The sequence below is a fragment of the Drosophila erecta genome, unplaced genomic scaffold (assembly GCF_003286155.1).
Source record: "Drosophila erecta strain 14021-0224.00,06,07 unplaced genomic scaffold, DereRS2 tig00000000-arrow-pilon, whole genome shotgun sequence".
In the NCBI taxonomy this organism is placed as follows: Eukaryota; Metazoa; Arthropoda; class Insecta; order Diptera; family Drosophilidae; genus Drosophila; species Drosophila erecta.
Window position 1 is genome coordinate 22161844 of NW_020825194.1, and position 21060 is coordinate 22182903.

At 41.3% G+C, this 21060-nt stretch overlaps 2 protein-coding genes across 2 annotated transcripts in view; one reads left to right on the forward strand and one right to left on the reverse strand.

Moving 5' to 3' along the window:
- LOC6554042 (IDLSRF-like peptide) overlaps positions 1-21060 on the forward strand; it is a 36702-nt gene that overhangs the window by 5050 nt on the left and 10592 nt on the right. The gene's annotated exons all lie outside the window — the stretch shown is intronic.
- LOC6554043 lies at positions 5508-6954 on the reverse strand. The gene has a single exon (XM_001979492.3). The coding sequence runs from the start codon at positions 6814-6816 to the stop codon at positions 5662-5664; it is 1155 nt and encodes a 384-aa protein (XP_001979528.1). The 5' UTR covers positions 6817-6954; the 3' UTR covers positions 5508-5661.

The window sequence follows — 21060 nt, forward strand, 5'->3', positions numbered from 1 at the left end:
TCTCTGGGAAACCAACTTTGCAGGACAGTGTAATAATTCTAGTTTTTCCTGTCAGTGACAACATATTTTATGCTGCAATTTCCCGCAGAAAAGAGACCCGCTGCATTTCCACTAGCCCGCTGGCTGCCTTCACTGAACATTGGCTCCTTGGTTTTGGGGTTTCGGTTTTGGGTTTCGGGCATAAGGGTTCGGTGTTGGGGTTGAGTTTGGCTTGGGCTGGGTTTATTTATTGGGGCCCGCTTTTCTGCTCCGGCGTTCTGGCTTTGTGACGAACGAAAACGAGCGTGGGTCGCCTGGCAGGTTGTGGCATTGTGTGCAGGTCGTAATTTTTTGGTCAGCTGCCCTGCCGCACAATTCTGGGCCAGTTAATAAATGTGCCACGGACAGGATTTGGCGAGTGCTGGAAAGCACTCTGGAATTCAGCTCGCAGTGACAACTTGAAAGGGGCTTGCCTCACTTCCGTTTCCTTTTCACCATGGAAGCATTCATTACTTCTGACTGTTGCATGGTTTTTCGCTTCAAAAGAAACACAATGTTAATTGGGTCAAATGGTATTGTTGGTAAAAATCACTGTGCAGATGGATTTACTATTTAATTTTAACTTATCCAAAAAGCAGTTGTATTGACTGGCGATTTCCGAACAAATGCATTAAAGTCAGCTTTCTTGCTTCGCTTCATTTGACTTAATAAAAGCGTTTTTGCATAGTAAGCTGCCATTTCCTGCCGTTTAAATATTCATTTAGTAGCGTAGCCTAGAGTATCATAAATATTAAGCGAATAATTCAATTAGTTTTACGAGCGCACTCACTACAGTCAGTCTCGTGGCATAAATTATGCAATATTTGATTTGTTCTTGGCTAATGTGTTTGTTCGAAGGAACCGAACAAAAATCGTGGCAGTTGGCTAGGGAGTTTCTCAGCTGCCTGATATATGCGGTGACTTAAACGGCAACAAATGGCAAACAAAACGTACCAAACTGGCTGGCACTCGCCGAAGCGTGCCCCACATGCAAATATCCTGTTCCACAAAAATACGATTCCTAGGCAAAGCAACTGCAGCCAGCGGAAAAGCAGTGAATACCGAGTTCCGAGGTTTGAGGACTGAGCAGTGAGCCAACTGACGGACATATTGGCTTACAAAACAGTCCGTGGACTTACGTGATGGCTCGAACTGCAGCTGGCGCAAAATGGAATTTCCATAAAAGCAAAGCCGCAAAGAGGCAAGTCCAAAATCAACAGAGCGCCCAGGCAAAAGCTGAAACGTGATTACACCGCGCATTATGGCCAACTGCGCTTGGCATTCAAAAGTTGCAGCCAACTAGACTCCAGTTAGCATTAACTTGCTCCAAAAGGCATTTAGTCCAGAACGGCAGCCATGCTCTTGAACCTGAAAGTCTTTGAATAATTTTATTAGCAACTTTTGGCCCCGTCGTTTGGACCATGTTTCCTAATTAATTCTCTTGGTCGGGCACTTTCGTGGTCTCTAGGGGATTTTAAGGCTTTCCCGGCAGATATGAAAGTCGAGCTGGTGGTTTTAATGGGGTTTTGCTGCAGATTTTAATTGTAACGAAAAGGGTTGAATAGGCTATAACAATGGGACCAGCTCAATAAACATTTGCTTTATTTTACCTTCAAATAATATATAAATATTATATAAATATTATATCAGTGTGCTTCGTCACGAGTTCAATACGAATTTAAGAAGTGTTTTGTTTGATCTCTTGTTACTTAAGGCCAATAGTGTGTTACAATTTGCTTATAAAAACCACTGCACAAAAGTCAGGTGTATTCTGGTTAAAATCAGTGGCCAAATCACAGCGAAACTGGCTTGAATGTGAGTTGTTTTGAGTCCTTGAGTTCTCATTTCAGAATGCATCTTATCCTATTTCAGAACCCAATCATTCGCGTAGTAACGAAGCGTAATAATAGTGTGCATTACAAGTCCTAGAAGAACTGTGCTTTTTATTACTTAATATACTACTTGATTTATCTATTCGGCAATACTCCTGCCAATGCAATGCATGCTTAGGGACTTTTGTACTTTCCCATCGAGAATACCATGAATTAGAAGTTTAAGGTATCAAGCACAAAAATCAATAATGTTGTAAACCAATTGTTTCCATACTTCAGTAAACGTGTCGAACCACGTTGTATGCGGCATAAAAGCAAGGCAAACTCCTGCAGGAAAAGGAAATTATTTATTGTTATTGCCCTTGCTAGTTTGTTTCTACTGGCGTAAATAATAAATTCTGAGAGGAAATGGAACAATATGGGAACAAAATACGTTTGAAAGCATTGACCAGGACAGGGCACTTCTCGTGTAATTTACAAAGGCCATAAATTCAGTGGCGAAAGGTACAAAATCGGAAGATGATATGGATGCATTGTATGCGATAAATTAACTTATGCTGACAGTTTAATTATGCTTAATTGTCCAGGTTTATATCGCAGCCCTAGAGTTTGTAAACTCGGCCACTGATATGCAAATCTATGAATATTTAGCAGATGTGCGTATGCAAATTGAGTGACTTCATGGGTGCTCGAGCTAGGTCACGTATACGCCGCGTTGCCCATGGACACCGATCAATCCACACTTTGTCCCCATTAACTCGGTAAACCGAATATAATCCAACAAATGTCCCTCATTGAGTTGTGTGCTGTTTGTGTTTCGTCAAAATTGGTTGTGACAGTTTGGAAAGGTCGTTAAAAAGTCTGTGGCGAAAATTACATTTCATTTTGATACGACAATTATGGCGCGCACATTTCACAAGGCTAAAGTTTCAGTGGCCAACAGTGGCGAACAGGAATTTAAGTTACGCCTTGTCCTTCGCCTCAATCGATTGCGATTGATTTTCACTCGTTAAATGTGCACTTTAACACGCTGCCCCAGATTATCAATTTGTTCATAAAAATGTTTACGGTTTCTGTCCCGCCTTGAAGTCTTTTTTTTTACTCCAGACGCAGACGCCCCGAGTCATAACTAAGTGTATTTTCCTTTGAATTTCATTTTTTACTTTACGCCATCATATTATTTTACGATCCAAGTTTGCGCACTCGCGCCTTAGAAATATCTGTTTTATATGTTGTCAATTTTTACGAGCAAGTCAGCCGGGTAAAAGTGTTTTTATTCCTTTGCCCGGCATTCATTGTTGCCTCATTTATTATTTATCTGCTGCGCACTAAAAGTTTGCCAAGCCAAGGCGAAGCACAGAAAACCTAGCCGTGTAATATGCATAAAAGAAAAGGAGGAGCAGCGTTACTCATACGCCGCGTTGGCCATATAAATAGCACCATTCAGCTAGGCGAAAAACACCACTTTTTCATTAACAAAAGTGTCGCCGTTGGGAAAGAGCGGCCAGAATGCTTGAGCAGCAATTGCCTTATTGATTTTCCTGCACAGAAAAGGCAAAGTTGAGATATGTTCTTGAACTTGAGCACCCTCAAATAATAGGCAAAACTATTTCCACTCTGTTGCCCAAGTTAAAGTGCACCGCAACCATTTGTGATAAATGGCAAAATATATTTGTAAATCCGCAGGCTGCTGAGTTGGCAGCTGGTTAGCATACTTACACATTTATGGCCAATGGCAGGCCAAGATATTATTTGAAATGGCAAATGCACAATACATAAATCCAATTTCCAGCGAGGAAACACACTTACATTGCCACAAATGGAAATCCGTGGGCCGCAGATGAAGGGACGGCCAGATAACCACAGATGCTTTCCCAGAGCTTTCCCAGTGAAAATCCACTTGTGACTGGCGCATTTCTTCGGCTCTGGCCCAGAAGTCTTAGGCACATCTCAGTTTTGCATATCCAATTTAGCTGGCGAGTGCCAGCTATACATATATCTGTATCTGTTGACTGGGAAATGGCAACACCAGGGCCAGGTGTGCCTGCGATTTCAATATTTTGTTTTTGTGCACTTTGCCCGCCGCCAGCCAACCACAGTTTTCCCAAATTGATTTGCTTAAAGGGGCAGGAGGGCGGCAGCTCGGCACACTTGCGCGAGTTTCCAGCCATTTTCACAATTTTCACTCATGTGCACAGTATGCATAACATCTGCCCTTTACCTGAACATTTCGTGGCATGTGTGAGAAATTAACTTGGCTTCACTTGTGACACAAACTAATGCAAAATGAAATTCGCTTTTCTTTAATTAAGTTCATGGGCGGAAAAAGGAAACTTGGTCTGATACTTCAAACCCTCAACTCAAAACTCTCATTACAAAAACTTGTAATTAGTTAGAAAGCCTTTTGATTGCATTGCAATTGGCCTTATGGTTATTGCTACAATTCCTGAGCAAAGTCTGATAATTAATTTTTAAGACCTGCCGTTTATATCTCAACAGAATTTCATTAGACAAATGTGCATTTAACTCAATGCCCTCAAAGATCTGGTTATGAACTGTGTGAAACACTTTCTTGTTCGACTTTTCGAGGCCCATAATTGAAGTGGTATTTCGGTCTGCTGAATAATTCAATAACTGGCTTTGTCCGTTTGCCTGAAACTGGAAAATATAATAATTAGACGCCAATTATTTATGACCTGGCCCAGCCCACTAAGCATGTTTAAATTTATTTCCAATTTGATGCGGTCGGCAGGCGTAAATGTTCACAGCATTATTGGTTTCATTGAAATTCTGCGGTTAAACTGCGCCTCTAACCCACTTGTTTACACAATTATCGTTTGGTTTCAAATCAAAATGAAAAATGGAAAATGGAAAATGGAAAACGGAAAACTTTCCACCCGGAAAATGCCGACATTGTTGGCCAAAAGTGTGCGTTTCGTACGGTTCGAGGGTGAAAATTGAGTGAAGTGCACATAAACAAAAGGGAAGTTTTCATGCATTTGCAATGCGAAAACTTTTTCCAGGGAAGTTCAAGGCAGCAGCCGTCATGACCATGGTCAACATTTCAGCATTTTTCACTTTTCCCCAGGTGAGAGAAATGGCTGCCTGAATGCTTTTCCACATTTTCACGTTTCCAGCTCAAAGAGGTGTTTTTAGGGGGTTGCTGAGCCGTAAGTGCTGTGATGAAGTGCGCCCGAGTTTTCGTCGGGACGAGCTGCTGTATAAGCCAGATTAAATGTATTTTCCATTACTGTTGCATGCCACTTTCGGCCAGAGTTGACGACACACCGAGACAGTTCGCAGCCAAGTGCCAAGTGGCCAAGAGTGTGAGTGGGCCAAATGGATGCGGATGTGTGGCGGCTGGCAGCAAACTCAATTCTCCGCCTTTATTAGGGAGTTGATGCGCCTGGCTCCTCACATCCTCTTACTTGAGAACCATTACATTGGGTAATTAGGAAGTTGTAACGTTTCCTTACTTTCCTTACTGTTGAATTCACCCAGTTTATATAATTTAATAAGGGCATCTATAAAATAAACCTTTTCTGCATCAATACGAATTTCTGTAGCTGGTTACTTGAGGTATTTTTGAAAGGCTGTGAATCCCCATACACTTGTATTACCACTTTGTAGAGGAACACGAAATGAGAGAAAACGGCGTTTACAAAAAGTACAGAAACTTGCTTGAGTACAACTTTAATGTTAAAAGGTTGCTGAAGATCAGCTGGCACTGAGAATTTTGAGAACCGCTTTTCCCAAGAGCAAAGTAAAATTTAGAAATCCAGCAAGCGCCGATTCGCAGGATACCTCAAATCTAGGACTCGCCCTCAGGCTCGGTGAGCGAAGGCTGTTTGGTGGCCAGCGGGGAACCGACGGCCGCGTTGCCCTCATCCGGATTACTGGGCACCGTTTTGCCGCCAAGGGCAAGGAGGGCCTCCGGCGACATCTCCTGGGCCGCATCCTCCTCCTCGCCCTCGCCCTCATCGAGCAGTTTTTCCTCAGGCTCCGGCGGCAGCCAGCAGGTACCCTTGACCAGGCGGTCCTCGATCTCGGCGATCTCGTTCTTGTAGTACTGATTGAAGTCCGGTCGCTCCCAAATGCTCTTGACCCACTGCAAGTTGAAGTCCATTTTGGTGCAGCAGCAGAACTTGCGCGACTTGTGGCACTTGGGGCACTTGGCCGGCTGGCGGGCAGGATGTGTGTACTGCTGCTTCTGCTTCTTCTTGCAACAGTAAGGACACACGTGCTTGGGCTTCTTTTTGGTGGAGGTGCAGGGCGTCGGTTCCTTGGCATAGACCAGATGACCCCGCTTCTTGGCGCAGAAACAGCAGTTGCAATCATCGCCCTCCGGCTGCCTCTTGCGCGTCTGCATGCGATCGTAGAACTTCTTGAAGGCTATCTTGATCTTGGCCTCGTAGGCCAACTGTTCGCTGCAGGAGAGGCCATCGAAACGGGCATAGGACTCGGCTGACTTCCTGGCCGCATGAACCCAGACACACTCGTCATTGTAGGAGGGTCTGCCCTGCTCATCGTAGGTCAACTCCTGTTTCGGCTCGTAGTAGAAGGCCTTGAATCCCCGCTTGATGATGGCATAGGCCAGGTGGGCCTCCACCTTGTTCATCAGCGACTTCTTCCCCAGCTCGTGGAACAAATCCTCCTTTCGCAGTCGCTTCTTGGGCGTGGTATCTATGCAGTAGCACACCTGATCGTAATGCAGGAAGGCATATGTGATGATGTCCACAGTTGACTTCGCCTTGCACTCGTGCAGTCCGCAGATAATCATCACCTGGGCCAAGGTGTTGGCCAGGTCCAGGACATTTTCCAGGAAAATCGAGGAGGCATTCACCTCGCCCAAGCACTTGCACTGGGTGTGCTGATCGATGATTCCCAGGGGAGCATGCCTCTGGCACTCCTTGTGCTGGCAGTTATTCCGGCATCGGAAATCGGGCATCGCATGATGGGCCTGCATCGCGAATCGGTCTTACCTCTTTTTGGTTGCTGTCTGCTACTCCTTGCAGCATGTACAACTTTCGAATTTTTTCCCTAAAAGTTTTTTGCAACTAGCTGATAAAACGAGACAAGCCAAATGAATGTGTACGGGCGACTGTTCGCCTGACAGGACTTAAAGTGATCAATTGCTGCTAGATTACGAGTTTTTCCCTCTTAGTAAACCGAAAAAGGTTTTTAGTGCATTTATTTTTTAGGAAGTTACCTTTATACCGTATTAAAATAAAATTGTTGCACTAAATTAATCCAAACTCACTATGTATTTTAATTCAATCAATATAATATATCAATATATCAATATATATATATATATATATATCAATATTATATCAATTTAAAAATTAGTTAAATTCTTAGATAATTACAAAGCATAATATTACCTTTTATAAAAATATACACATTTTTTTTGAGTTATGAACATACAACATGTTGTAAAACCAAGTTTTTCCTGGCAAAATTGTGTTCCATACCCAAAATAAACACGAGTGTCAGCTAACAAGGGAAAGCCTCGGGATTTTCTTCAAATTTGGTTACTTGCTTGGCTTTTCGTGTTGTCGGGGCCAAGCGGCATTTGATACGGCATAGATTGTTTGAGTTGTGTTTTCGTTGTTTGCCCATTCCTTGTAGACACGTATAAGTTTCGATGGGTCAAATATTTGTGCAGCAAACAGTGGAAATTTTCGGGGAGCCGCCAAGTAGGCGACGCGAGGCGACATTTCACTTCTCCTTTTGCGGCCTTCGTAATGGATGTCCTTTTTTGGTCGGGATACATTCGTAATTGTTGATGACGGCATTGAGTCAGTTTATGATTCATTGGGGAATGGAAATGCGTCTGGCAGTGGCATAAATAAAGTACGACATCCTGAGCTCGTTCCCAGGGGAAACGTCAGCGCAAATACATCAAAGAATTTATTAGACAAGCTTTGCCATATCCGTTTCCTGTTGACAAATGCCACGGGAACCGAAAAGTCATCTTCTTACATTAATTCTGATGGAAAAGTCGAAAGGAAAAAATCGCTGACGAGTGTAAATCTCCATTTGCCCAACGTCCTTCCGTGTTGACCCCTTGGAAAACGGGGAAGTGTTTGTACCTCAACTTTTTGGCCATAAGTGTATGAATGCTGGCCAAAATCGCAGAGCATAAAAGCCCCATAATCTGTCGCTGGCAAAAAAGGAAGAAAAGCCGTAGCAAGTTTGTTTAACTCATAATAAAAAAGCAGCGTGGTGCGGGACTGAAGATGAGCGATTTTAATCTACATCCTTCGGGCTTTTGTTTATTTTTTCTTTAAGCTAAAATGCAACTACGTAACTCATAAAACTTGAGCAATCGCGCGTAAATCTTGGCCAGACAAAATGGCCAACTGTTGTTGCCCGGGCCTTATCGGCCGGACTTCGTTAGCCGGCAATTTTTCTTGGAAAAGTGGAAAGGCGCCCCAGAAGAAATTTATATTCGTTTCTCTAACAATAAAAGTTGACAGCATGGAACCGACACGTGGCGATGGTCAGTTGGCAATAGGAGTACTTGTCTGCCTGATAAAGTTACAATCGAAACCATTTTTCTGAACAGAAATAAAATGGTTTTGGAGTGCACAGCTAAGAAATATTTCTGTCGAGATTTATACAACAAATCAAATTATTTACATTGTTAATATCAATTTAAAATATGTATACAAATGCGAGAAATATTCTAACCATTTTAAAAGTAATAATTATAAAACTCTTTTCATTTCGGCAATCAAAATTAGTGTGGCAAAACATCAAAACTTTTGCTACATGATTAATATTTTTTTCCCAAACTAAGGATTGAAATTTCGCCGCTTTAAAATTATCAATCAACTGAATTTCGGGACATTCCAAATACCCAAATATAAGCCCAGCTAACCCCCATTTATAACCCGCTTAGACTGTGGCACGTACCTAAAATTAGTGCCTACATGCCACAAATACACCCTCGCCTGTAACGTCCACGTCATTCGCATAAAACCCTTTAATGGTTATGCAGGCACCAATTACCATTAAAAACGGACAGCCTCGCCTGAAATGTATACATTCACATACCCATATAGAAAACATATAGAAAACGGTGCTGAAAAAAGTAGCGAAAATCAATATGTATGTAAGCCGTTTGAAGGACTCGAAAACGCAGCTGAGATTGAAAAATCCTCGAAACGGTGTGTGCGAATCGTTTTTTAGCTAAGCGACTGCCGTGATTTCCTGCTTTTTGTAGTGGCTACTTACCGTCGTTGGACGTGCTAGGATTTATAATACTCTGCGATGGGGATTCCCTCAATAAATGAGTAACACAGTAACTTCACGATTAGATTTGACACAAAGAGGACTCTTTCCTAGAAGATAGAACAAATAGGTAATGTTTAATCTTATAGCAATGCTAACTGTTGGTGTCAGAGGAAGGTAAAGTTTTCCTCTATGATTTTATTACTAAACAATGCTCTTAAGAATTATAGTATTTTATGATTTATTTACGGTCTAAAGGTAATTAATTTGCATTTTATTTTTAATATATATTATGTCACCTTTCAATTCAATTTTAGTCCTTCACTTTACTTACTTTTAGATTCCTTTACTTTGAATTATTTTAAGCACAACTTTCTAAAGGACATCTCTCTGTTCGTTTCGAGTGGGCTAATATACAGAACTGATTTTGTTGCCCTTTTCTGTGTGCATGGCCAAATGGCCGGACATAAATCTAGAAATGTGATAAATGGTTATAAAGCCAGCGTAATGTTTATTTAAAATAATGATGATGATGAGCAGCTGCAGCTGCCTGCCATTACAGCACCCTCCTCGCTCCTTTTCGTCCTTGTTTTTATTCGTGTATGTAAATTGCCGCGGACCTTTGATAGCCGCCCAAGGAAGGATGTGCCATTGAGGCTCTGAATTTCGTTGGCCTGAGTGAGTGGCTCTTTTTAGCGCGACAGACAGCCAGACAGCCAGCTGTTAAAGTTCAGCTGTCAATTATTCATAAAATTGCGCATACGTCTGAACTCATTACGCATACGCCGCGTATGCTGCTCGGTTATCATTTCGCCAGCGTTTTGTTTGCTCGGATCGCTTTCATTTCGCTGGTTCGTATTAATTTGATTTATACAGAAACGCACACACACGTGCGACATTTGTCCTTTTTTTATTCGGCCGCTTATATTCATTCGCTTTATGGTTTGGCTTTAACATAAATTTGCATAATTGAGCTCCAGACTGCTCCAATGTTTGATTTATGCGCCGCCTCCATTGAAAACTTTGCGGCTAAGTTGCTATAATTTCAGGCCAAAGTTCGTAAGGATATTTGGGTTTATAATTTACGCACGAATCCGAAAAAAACTTTTTCAGGATTTTTTGGCGGCCTATTATTGTTTTGCCTGCCAGTAGATTTGCATAATACGGCTGGTAGTCTAATGAAAATAAGTGGACTGTGGGAACTTCTTTTAGATATGCTAATGCACGGATAATGCGACTTTTTAGGGCCTAAAATGAATATAATTAATGCTAACTTAAAGGTATTTTGAAACGTACTTCGGCTTGAAAGTGCTGTGTAGTTCTGAAGTATCGTTTTAACTTAACTAATCACCAACTTCAAGTTAAGCCCCTTGCCCAATAAAATTTCAAATCAATACACTGTTTCGTAACCTCAATAAGCCTCTTTGACAAATTGCCGAATGCCAATCGGGGAAGGTTCGGACCTTTGCCCTATCTCCAGTCATTGATCGGACAACAAATTATTTTAGCCATGTCCCCTAAGGCCAATCAATGTGGTATCATTACAAAGCCATTAAGTTGGCCAATCAAAACCATGCAAAAAGGACCACAGAAAAACACCCACACAGAAAACATGACTCAATGTAATTCAATCAGAGTGACAGTCAAATGGCACAAGCACTCGTTTGCAGAAATATGCTGGTCCCATATCTGATATGTGCCATTAAATTAGTGTCCAATTAAAAAAGAAGCCCATCGGCATTCGATAATGGCCTCGTTAATGATCCTAGACCTCAAACTCTAAGTCCAAGTAAGAGAAACAATGTCTGATTGGTGTATGGAAAATTAGCAAAAAGGAAAAATCGATGTATTCCTCCTAGAAAGCTAAAATCGTAGGCAACATTAGAGCCTTGGTACGTTTTGGCCCTTTGATTGATTGATTTGCCTACGAGCCAAATGAATTCATCATCCACATTTGAGTGTATCCCCAGCACAAGCTAATTTATCATCTGAATCAATCGAAGAACGGGCAACGCCATTTGAACAGCTGGGTGTATTCGATGTATTCGATGAAACTAATCAAATGCGATGGCAGGTTACAAATAGATAGAGCTGGTAGAGTATTGGAGTTGGAATTGAAAAATAATTCCAATTTATGTATGTGTGTCAGCCAACATCTGAAACTAACATGTCAATATTATCAGCTTACTTTCCACGGTTTCATATCCCCGAAAATTCAATTCCGCTTCTCCCAGCTGAACCTTAATCAATTTATATTTTGACATTTTAAAAATGTTCTCTATATAAATATTTCAGGCGGCCATTAAGGGCTTATAGGTAATTCGTGGAACAGAATTTTGTCTGCGAGGTGGGTTCTGTAAATATTTAAAGAAGAATCACGTTCACAGAAAAATTAACATTTTATTGCAAGAGGAAAATCTGTGCACTTTCTATTTAATTGTTGGCATACAATTAGATCTATATCAACAGCATTTATCAGATATCTCTTGCTTTCTAATCATCTACATATGGATCCCCTCTTCTGTTGATTGTTTCTGGTGCTCTGATGGTCCTAAAAACTCTTGCCAACGCCCTCGTGTGCTACGCACATGTTGAACTTGGCTTAAATTCGCTGTTGCTTCGCCGTTTTGGCTTGTCGATTACGTGGTTGGCGCAGCTGGCGGTCCTAAAATCCGCAAAAAGTAGAACTGGTGGTGGCCAATTTCAGCACGAGTGCCTTACTCTTTAGACCAACTTCAGGCTCACTGCCAAAGATGTGGGGCAGCAGCGTTTTAATCTAAATAATTTATAAACTGTTCGCTGCTCGTGTTGTGCTTTCGCCTAATGCTTCGCATATTTTTTGTATTGTTCGCCACATACGAGGACCACCTGTGGGTGGGCTTCGCCTGCTATCTTGGTGGCGCAACACTCCGGCTTGGATTTACATATTTACATCCGGTTGGCAGGAACAAAACCATATGTGCTCCGGATTATGGCTGTCGCCGCACTGAAGCGTTAAGCTGTGGAAAACGAGGGATAGAGCATTTGTAGCGCCTTATCGCAGACATGGATAGATCGCTTTTCCGGGTGTATCGATTAAATGGGTTGTGGTGAGCATGTGTTTAAAATTAAGTCAACGGTTTATTCAGCGATTGATGGCTGATGGAGGCTTGTGATGGATACCTGTATCCTGGCAACACCTGGAAGCCAGATACCCAGATACCCAGATACCTAAACCATAGACCATTCTGCCCGTCTCATCGGCATCTGTCAAATCTGTCCTGTCCTTGGGAAATGGGAGAGCTAGCTGCGACTTGCATTAAATGTCAAAGAGTCAAGCAATTTCATTATTGTGGAATGGCAGCGGGGAAGGACCTCTTACCTTATCCTTCGGCCCACGCTGTTTGTAATTTGCCCATTGAGGCGTGTGATTTGCGCCAGGTGAACGCAGCAAAAAAGTTTAAAACAGACAAAAAGCGCTAAAGAATAACAAAAATTTGCTTCTGTAACATTTTTTGCCCTCGGCTCTTTTGTGCAAAAGGCAATATGGCATGAAAAGCACCCAAGAAAATGGCGCAAAAAGTCGACAGCGGTAAATTGACTACTAACGCATATTTTTTTACACCCTGCCCCTCTGAAATGCGCGCCCAATAGAATGCTAATCAAAACGAATGTTCCTACCATCTGTCAATTACAGCAACTTGCCTAGCAAACAGACAACAAATAAAAGAGCAAACGACTACATTGTACTTCCGTAACGTGCCACATATTACGGCTAATTTAGAAGAAGCGTTGGTAAACTTGAACTTGGCCAAGCATTCGCCTTGATTAGGCCCATTAATTTTGTGGCCTGTACGCTAATGTCTTGACATTTGTATGCGAAAGTTTGGGGAAAGCACTGAGCGCAGCTGATCAATTTGATTGAGTGGGAAAAGCTGTCAGTAAACATTTGCCACCAAAAAAAGGAATAATTAAATGAGGAAAGGAAATGAAAGGAAAGGAAAAGGAGCGCAGACTCCGCTCTTAATTTATATTTAATTATATTGTATTGTTGAAGATGGGAACAAGTTGAAATGATAGAAAGTTAACCCTCAGCAATTAACCAACTTAAATATAAATTCAAATGTGCAGAGCACCCAATCTTGTAATATTAGAGACCTATAACAATTTTCGAAACCCTTTACCTTAACATTTAAAACGTAAACCTTCAAGTGGGAAAACTTTTAGCTGTTCTAAAGTTTTTAAACAGTTCTCCTGTAAGGTATTGTTTATCCCACAGCCAAGTATAAAACAAAACCTTCAAGCTGATAAGTTAAGCGCTTAAATTTACAGAAACCATTTAATTGCAACCCACGCTCTGTGTGGAGAAAACTGCGGATTACATGAGAGAATTAGGGCGGAAAAACACAAGCTGGAGTCTAAGAACTTGGCTTAAACGCACGAGCAACTGCCAACGGGGACACCATGTCCTGCGTTCGCGTAATTGTCATATTTCTTGGCCACGAGCAACTCAAGTGGTAATTATTTTAGCATTTTACCAGTGCAACGTGTGGGCGGAGTGGGCATGAAGTGCAAGGTCCTCGCTCGCAATTAACAAGAGGGCAGGCGAAAATGTGTCAGCCAAGACAGGACCTTGGTTCTATATTTGGGGCATGACATTTGCATTTAGACGCCAAGAATGGTATTCAAAAAACTTGTAATGCAGTGGGCTTTTGTTTTTTTTTTATGAGCCCGCTCAATGGGTCAAGGCTTAAGTGTCGCAGGAACCAGACTTCAACGGCCATAAAATCAAATGGCATTTAAGTGGACCATCAATTTTACAGCTCGCAGTTGGCAGAGGCAATCCTCTATAATTCTTCTTTTATGCCCAAAGTGCGAGCTCGGCAATTCAATTACCGTTTCAGCGAAAAGGAAAGCGAAAAGCTGAGAATTGTCTGAGTCATTAACACGTGAGTGCATAAACATTAATAATTCCCGGTGTTATTTCCACACCATATCCCAAAAGTGAAAGCGGGCCGTGGAAGTCAAAGACGGAAGCGGAAATTCCATCAATTTAATGACTTCCCGTCGACGATTTCGCAGCCATTGCCGTTGACATTGGCCATTCGCACATCTGGGTCAAGGCTCCACTGTCCACTGACAACTGTGGGATATCGTTACAATCCTCAGATTAAGATAGAGTTACACCGACACCCGTATTTATTGCTGCAGCTGACTTCTCTGCCTCACTGTGGCATTTGATAATTGCCTGCGGCACGACACCAGCACGTAAAGTTGCTGGCCGGGATTTGGATGGCTCTGGAAACCAATTAGCAGGGGGTGTTAAATGATCTGCAGTCGAGCTGCTTCCACTTCTATTAGTAAGGGATGTCCTGCTTAAGTGGGCAGCGGACTAATCATAAAAATCATACAGCATTTCATTAGAACACACAGATTTCCTAATAGATTAGCAGCCATTGAGTTCATTGAAGCATCTTTAGACAGTTTTAGTCTTCAGACAGCTTATACATTTATAGTATTTAAAGTGAATTTAAGTCGTTGAATTTTTATGGAAAGCCTTATTCCTAAATTCCACCAGAAAACCCATACGCCCTACTGGCAGTGAATATTCCGTGCTAGTTTTTCAAAGTGCAGGGGTAAAAATAAACGGGCAAACAAACATCCAAACAGCGATTAGGATCATGTGAAATGCTTTCGTTCCATTGTCGTAATAGTGTCAGAGGGCTTTTACTTCGTTTGCGTTTTGCCATTTTTGCTCGCTTTTAAATTCAGAGTTTGTCATACGCTTTGTTGGATTCCATTCGCTTGGCATTTGTTTGCACGAAATTATTTTCATTCTGGCTCGTTGGGTGCCACGCTTGTAATGCGAACTTTGACTGGTGGCATATATACATGCGCATATATCCGTCAGATACCGATTACATTCGAACCACTCTCTGTGTGATGAACTCATTTGGGGTTGGTGGGCTAGCGGTGCTCCAAGCGCCAGCCAAATGACAATTGTTGGCCTGGCATTCAGTTTGATTGCGTGAAGTGCAGCCACAGACTGTCCCACCCATTTCGGGTAGAAGTATTTCAGCCATTTCAGACATTTCAGCCATTCTAGCCATTTTGTGAATATATTTTTGGTCGAGGTTCGTTTTTTAGGGACTGGGCCACAAACGGCACAAACAGACAGTCTCTCGTGTTGGCTTATTTTAGTTTAATGACGTTGTTCTGTCTGTTGCCATGTTCAGCTGGATCCAAAAAGAAATATGCAAAACTCCGGTTTTTGACAATTTTTCTACACACAAAACTGTTGTTGACAGTTGGTTTTGCTGTTTAGTTTTTGGCTTAGTCTTTTTCCATGCAGTTTTTAGATGAATTTACTTTGATAGAATGTGTATAAACATTTTATTCTTAATTGATGTGAAAAGTTTATTTGTCCTCTTTCCGCTGGTATTTATTTGGTTTATAAAAGGTGAAGCATTTAAGATAAACGAATGAACTTTAGCAATATTAATTAGAGCAGTTTTTTGTGGAAAATAGAGACAAACCTCTGTGCTTCCGAATTATATGAAATATATTAAAACCAAATTAATTAGGTTAAGCAATTCCTGCTTATTCAGCAAATCGATGGCCTTACAGTCACCCAAATTTCTCGATTTCTAATTATACCCTCTGTCAATTCCCATTAACGTCGCTGGTACTTGAAATCTTACTTTCACCGCGTTTATTCCGGTTCCACTTAGTCACGCATGTTCGTATTACCCGAAAATCAAATTCAGGACCTGAGATTGCGTTTTTCCTAACAGGCTATTTGTGACGGGTTGGGCCATTAAAATGGCGCATGTGAGGAAAGGTCCTTTGCACCTTAACGATGTGCTCCCATTTCCGCTTCATTTCCCGCCAACAAATTTGCGTAAAGAAATCAAATTCTGCCAGGACACGCCTAAGTCCTCCAAACGGAACGAATTGCATTAGTTTTCCGCACCCGCAGCTATTAGAAAAATGGAGAACGAAAAATCCGTGCTTTTATGATTGCAAATTTTGCTGTACACACGGATTTTTCCCTGTAAGCGCTTTCCACACTTTAACAAAGGCATTTCCGTTATGGAAAGCGCATTTGTTTTTGCACGCTTCCATTCGACATATTTTTGTTTTTATTGGCCAATAATAGTGAAAAGTTTACGGCAGACTTTGGAGGGTCATAAACTTGTTTCCCAAGCTTTTTCTAGAGTGTTTTTTCTAAGCGATTCAGATTTTTTGGTTCTACGTTATTTGACACAACCTTTTTACGCTTAACTGATATTGTTGTAGCTCACGTTGTTTATATGTATTATTAGTTTAATGTTAATTGAGCCTCGACATTTATATTTTATTTATGACTCGGTTAGAATGCCGCGTTAGATCAAACATGCCGCTTATTTTGACCTCGTATGAATTCGCTTACTGCACAGCTTGACATTTCCGAGTCTCATTTAAAATTCAAATTAGAAAATGACAAGGGAGTCCAAAATGCAACCATTAAGGCCTGGTTTTCAGCACATCGCATGTTTTTCAAGTGCGTGAACGATGACATCTGTGTGCGATTTAATAATGTTAATGGAAGTGCATTGTGACTCGACATCCTTCTTATCCTGCAAATTAATTAGCTTGCTCATTACTCCATCACCTTCACCTTGTTTTCGATATTTTGCCAGTTGCATTTAGCTGTGCACATGGACTTGTGTTTACGCAGTTGGCTGTGTGCAATTAGCTTAAGCGGACTAATGGACTTGGCCTATTAATGATTCAAAATGTAGCTAATAAATGTTTAAATTGGTGGAAATTCTCCATGCAAATAGGCTCTAAAGCTTAATGTGCGACAGTTAGAAATATGGCATGGCTTTGAAGATTTCAGCTCGTGGATTATTTACATTTGTAAAATAACAATGATTACAAGAAAACTGTGTTGCTCTTAGAATTACTGCCTAATTTTATTTGGTGTACATCAAGGTGAACAAAGTATATTAGTTAGCATTCTACATTTTATTTAATCTGCTTAAATTGTCTGCTTCAATTCTTCTGGGCACGCAATGAGATACATAACCAAGTTTAATATTTTGCTGAATATACTAACTATTTAACACCTTCGGAATTTGTCACCTGGTATAGTGAGCGATTTCTTTGTCTTAGCGACAAACCACAAATTCCTTATTCAATACGTATTCATTCGTGATGGAGCACATTCGCAGGCAATAATGCCAGACCAGGGCCATATCTCACACTCAGTTGGCCCGGAGCGTAAACGTGGCCATAACCGTAACTGCGGCAAGACAATCGAAGCGATGTCGAGATGCATGTCCTCGAGGGCCGGAATCGGAGGGATACATACATGGGAATGTGTGCTCATGGTGCCACTAATAAATTACGTCAGAGTTCAGTTTTGTGTGTGCGTGGCATGGCATACAAATGTGCTAATTTATAAGGAAAACAATTAGTTCTTCTTGGTGGTGCCGCTGGTGGCCAACTATTGTTTTGCCACTGCAAGCAAACTGCCTTTCACCCAAACACAAACGCCAACAACCAACTTGCAGCCAAGGAAAGCAATTTTCATTAGTGAGCTACATACGCAGTTGGCCCAGGGTGTGTGCAATTATTTAGTTGATATTGCGTATACGTCACTCTGTGCCGTTCCCTTTGTTTATTTCCCCACATGCCGTCGTGTTTTGCGGTCCCAGCTTGCTATAGTTGCCAACTTTGGCCAGTCACTCTGCGGTTCGCATATGCAAAGCTTAATTATGGCCGGAATATGTTTGTGTCTAAAGAAAACCTGGGTTGGTCAAAGGAAGTTGGCTAACCGCACGTCTGCATGCGGAGCAATGAATCACCAGGGAGCTGGCAGCATAATTACATTTTATTCAAAAGATAAAACGTTCACGAATATAATACTCCACACTCCGCAAATATTGGTTGCCTGCGAAGTAATTCGTTAGTGCTACAAACTTTACAAAACTCTTAGCCTAACCCATTTAAGAAATTCCAGGGCTTTAATAACGTGCCAGTTCGGTCTGCACATCACAATTGAATAAATTTCGTAGCTACCTCGATTATTCCCATGAGAGGCTACTGCCAATTAAAGACGGCCACAAAACTCCAGAACTTGCACCATCCCCTTAAAGTTAACTCTTGGTCATAACTGTACCGACTTTGTGTCCTGTCATGCCGAAACTTAGGCTGAATACGCCGTTCAGCCCAACTTTCCCCAACTCCCCACTCACAACTACCCAGATATACGAGATGGACGGATATTGCCCATCGACCATGAGCAGCATCCACCCCTTAACTGGAACACGCCCAAGCAATTGCGTGGGTCAGGTGAACTGCAATTGGCAGCCGGATGGCCCATAGATGCTGTGCTAGCCACAAAGCGGCAGCTGATACAACATGCCGAGCCAAGAGCAATAACTGTGTAACATTGCGCATACGCCATGCGTGACAACGCCTGCTGCTGCCTTTGGTGCTTCGCAAATTGACACATGAAAACTAAAATTCTGTTAACTGGCACGCTGTCCGTGGATGGAATTACACTGTGTGCTTTTTCCGATACGTTGGCAGCCTTTTAATAAATATAAATAGTATTTAACGTTTATTTAATAACGTAATTTAACTGACTTGTATACTAACCTTCTTCGAACCTCTTTAAGTTTATGCTCAAGTCTTTTGGCACATTTGTGGCACTCACAAAGGCTTAAAGGCTGGCATTTTTAAAGTCCGATGCATTATAAACCTGAAATAGTTTCGAAAAGCAACTTTCCATCGTTCCTCCGCTAAAGTTGCACATAAAATACAAGCTCTGCAGCGGCAACTGCCAATTTTGTTGCACAGTGCTATTACACATTTTTATGCGACGATAGTGCCGCAGAGCTAAGATTATTCCATAAGGAGACAGCCACAAAAGCCGAGTGTAAGAATACTCTGTGGTGTCACGTGCAGCGCTTAGCAAAATGTGGAATGAGCTTCTGGATTTTGGCTTCTGGACATTGTCAGCCAGAAACAACATTGTGGGCGGCCAGAAGCTTTACGCGTCATTTAACTCTGGTTGGCCATGTATCTGCTTATTATTTTTATTTTTTTATTTTTGCCAGAGAGACGCCATGAGCAGCAGGCAGCTGTGTGTTGACTTAATATTTTCCGACTTCATGCAACACTCATTATGTGTGCACCGCACACAGATATTGGGATACTGATATGTGTGCAACGTATGGCAACTTGCATTTTGTGGACAGGGAAATGCATAGCTAAGTTCTTTATCCATGAAATAATTGGTACTAGAATTCATTTTGTAGGAAAAGTTTGTGAATCAAATTAGAGCACTTAAACTGGGTCCAAGATTCTTTTCTTACAAAAAGTGAACTTCTTCCTTTTCCACTTCCAAATTGAATTAATTATTCAAGAAGCAATTCCACAAGAAGTACGGATTGCCAATCCTTTCACATGCAACCTATCACGTTTGGTCGTAAACGGAAAAGGCATTAAAAATAATAAAGTATTCAAAGGGTAATCAATTGCCGCATAAAACAAGAATGAAAACGGGACTAAACTAAAATCGACAACAAAATAAAGGGGAAAACAAACGCTTTCAATGCCACAACAAAGTACAAAAGTTGTCCTTTTTATGCCACATAAAAGCCAACTTTAAGTGCGAGTGTTAAGGCAGCATCGACATCTTTCAAAGGGGAAAAGGGCAGAACCCAAGACGAAAAATCGGCTAAAGGCCAGAGCAACCAACCCTTTAGCTCATTTGACCTTTTCAATCTGAGCACAACACGCACAATAAACCGAAACACTTTCCCGCAGAATTATATCCACTGAGCTGATTTTCCGGCGCTTTCACCGAGAGGTAAGGGGAGACTTATTGGATCCCTCGGCCTGTCAATTAGTGTTGCCAAGCACATAAATTCCAATTGTTTTGACATTAACCGAAACATAATGAATCACACAAAATTAACTTGTCTCGCGCGTGCCACGGTGCGTATGTGCAATGTCCGCCAAGTTATTTCACCTTTCCGCTGGCCAAGGTGACAAGAACAGGCTTTAATAAGCTTTGATAAAATAACGCACTTTACTTACTATTTACTTTATTTGCCTGCTGGTTCCGAACCACGTGGAGTGTGAAAATGTAGTAGAAAAAATAGAAAGTAGGCGAAAAAGTAGTAGCGACTACTCCGTCTAAACTTTCACAGAAAAATATTTCAAGTGTCAGGAAAAAGTTCGCGGGCATGGCTGTTCCTTTGGCAGAAAATTAAATTAAACTTTTCTGCTCGGCCAAAAAAGATTTGATCTTTGAATGCAGAACTTGTTTTTGGCCGCCATAAAACAAGAGCCCAAAAGCCAACAATTTTGTGTGCGGTAGGGATTTAGCCCCATTTGGGAACCATGGAAAATTGCGTTGGCAAATGAAAATTGTTTTCCAAAAATTTGGCGCCTCCACGTGCAGAGCCTAATAAAACCAATTTGCGTGGACAAAAAGATATGTATACAAAAAACAGGCACAAAAAATAAGTCTGCAAATTCGGCTTTACATATTTTATGATGTATTGTATGAAATGCGTTGAGTTTCGGCACAAGAAGGAACAATAAATTCAATTAACTTTCTCCCCGTTTCGTTCTGTTCTTTTTGTGGGGTTGATGTTTCACTCTGATGGGGAAAACATCATCATGTCCTTATCCTTTTCATTCTTTTACACCCCCCATAAAACTGAATGCTTCCTTAACGCCTTTTTATGAACAGCACAATATTGCGAGGGAAAATGTAAACAATAAACAACATGAAAGCAAATTAATTTGCTTAATTGTCAGAAAACATTTTCGTGCTATTTTTATCATTTTTTGGCGTTGTTTGTTTCTTAATTGTATTGAATACTTGTTTCTTTGGCTCCAAAAATAGACCCTAATTAGTTTTTTAATTTACGGAATGGAAGTTTAATTTTATTGCATGCTCAACAAATTAAAATACCAGCAAGTTGGG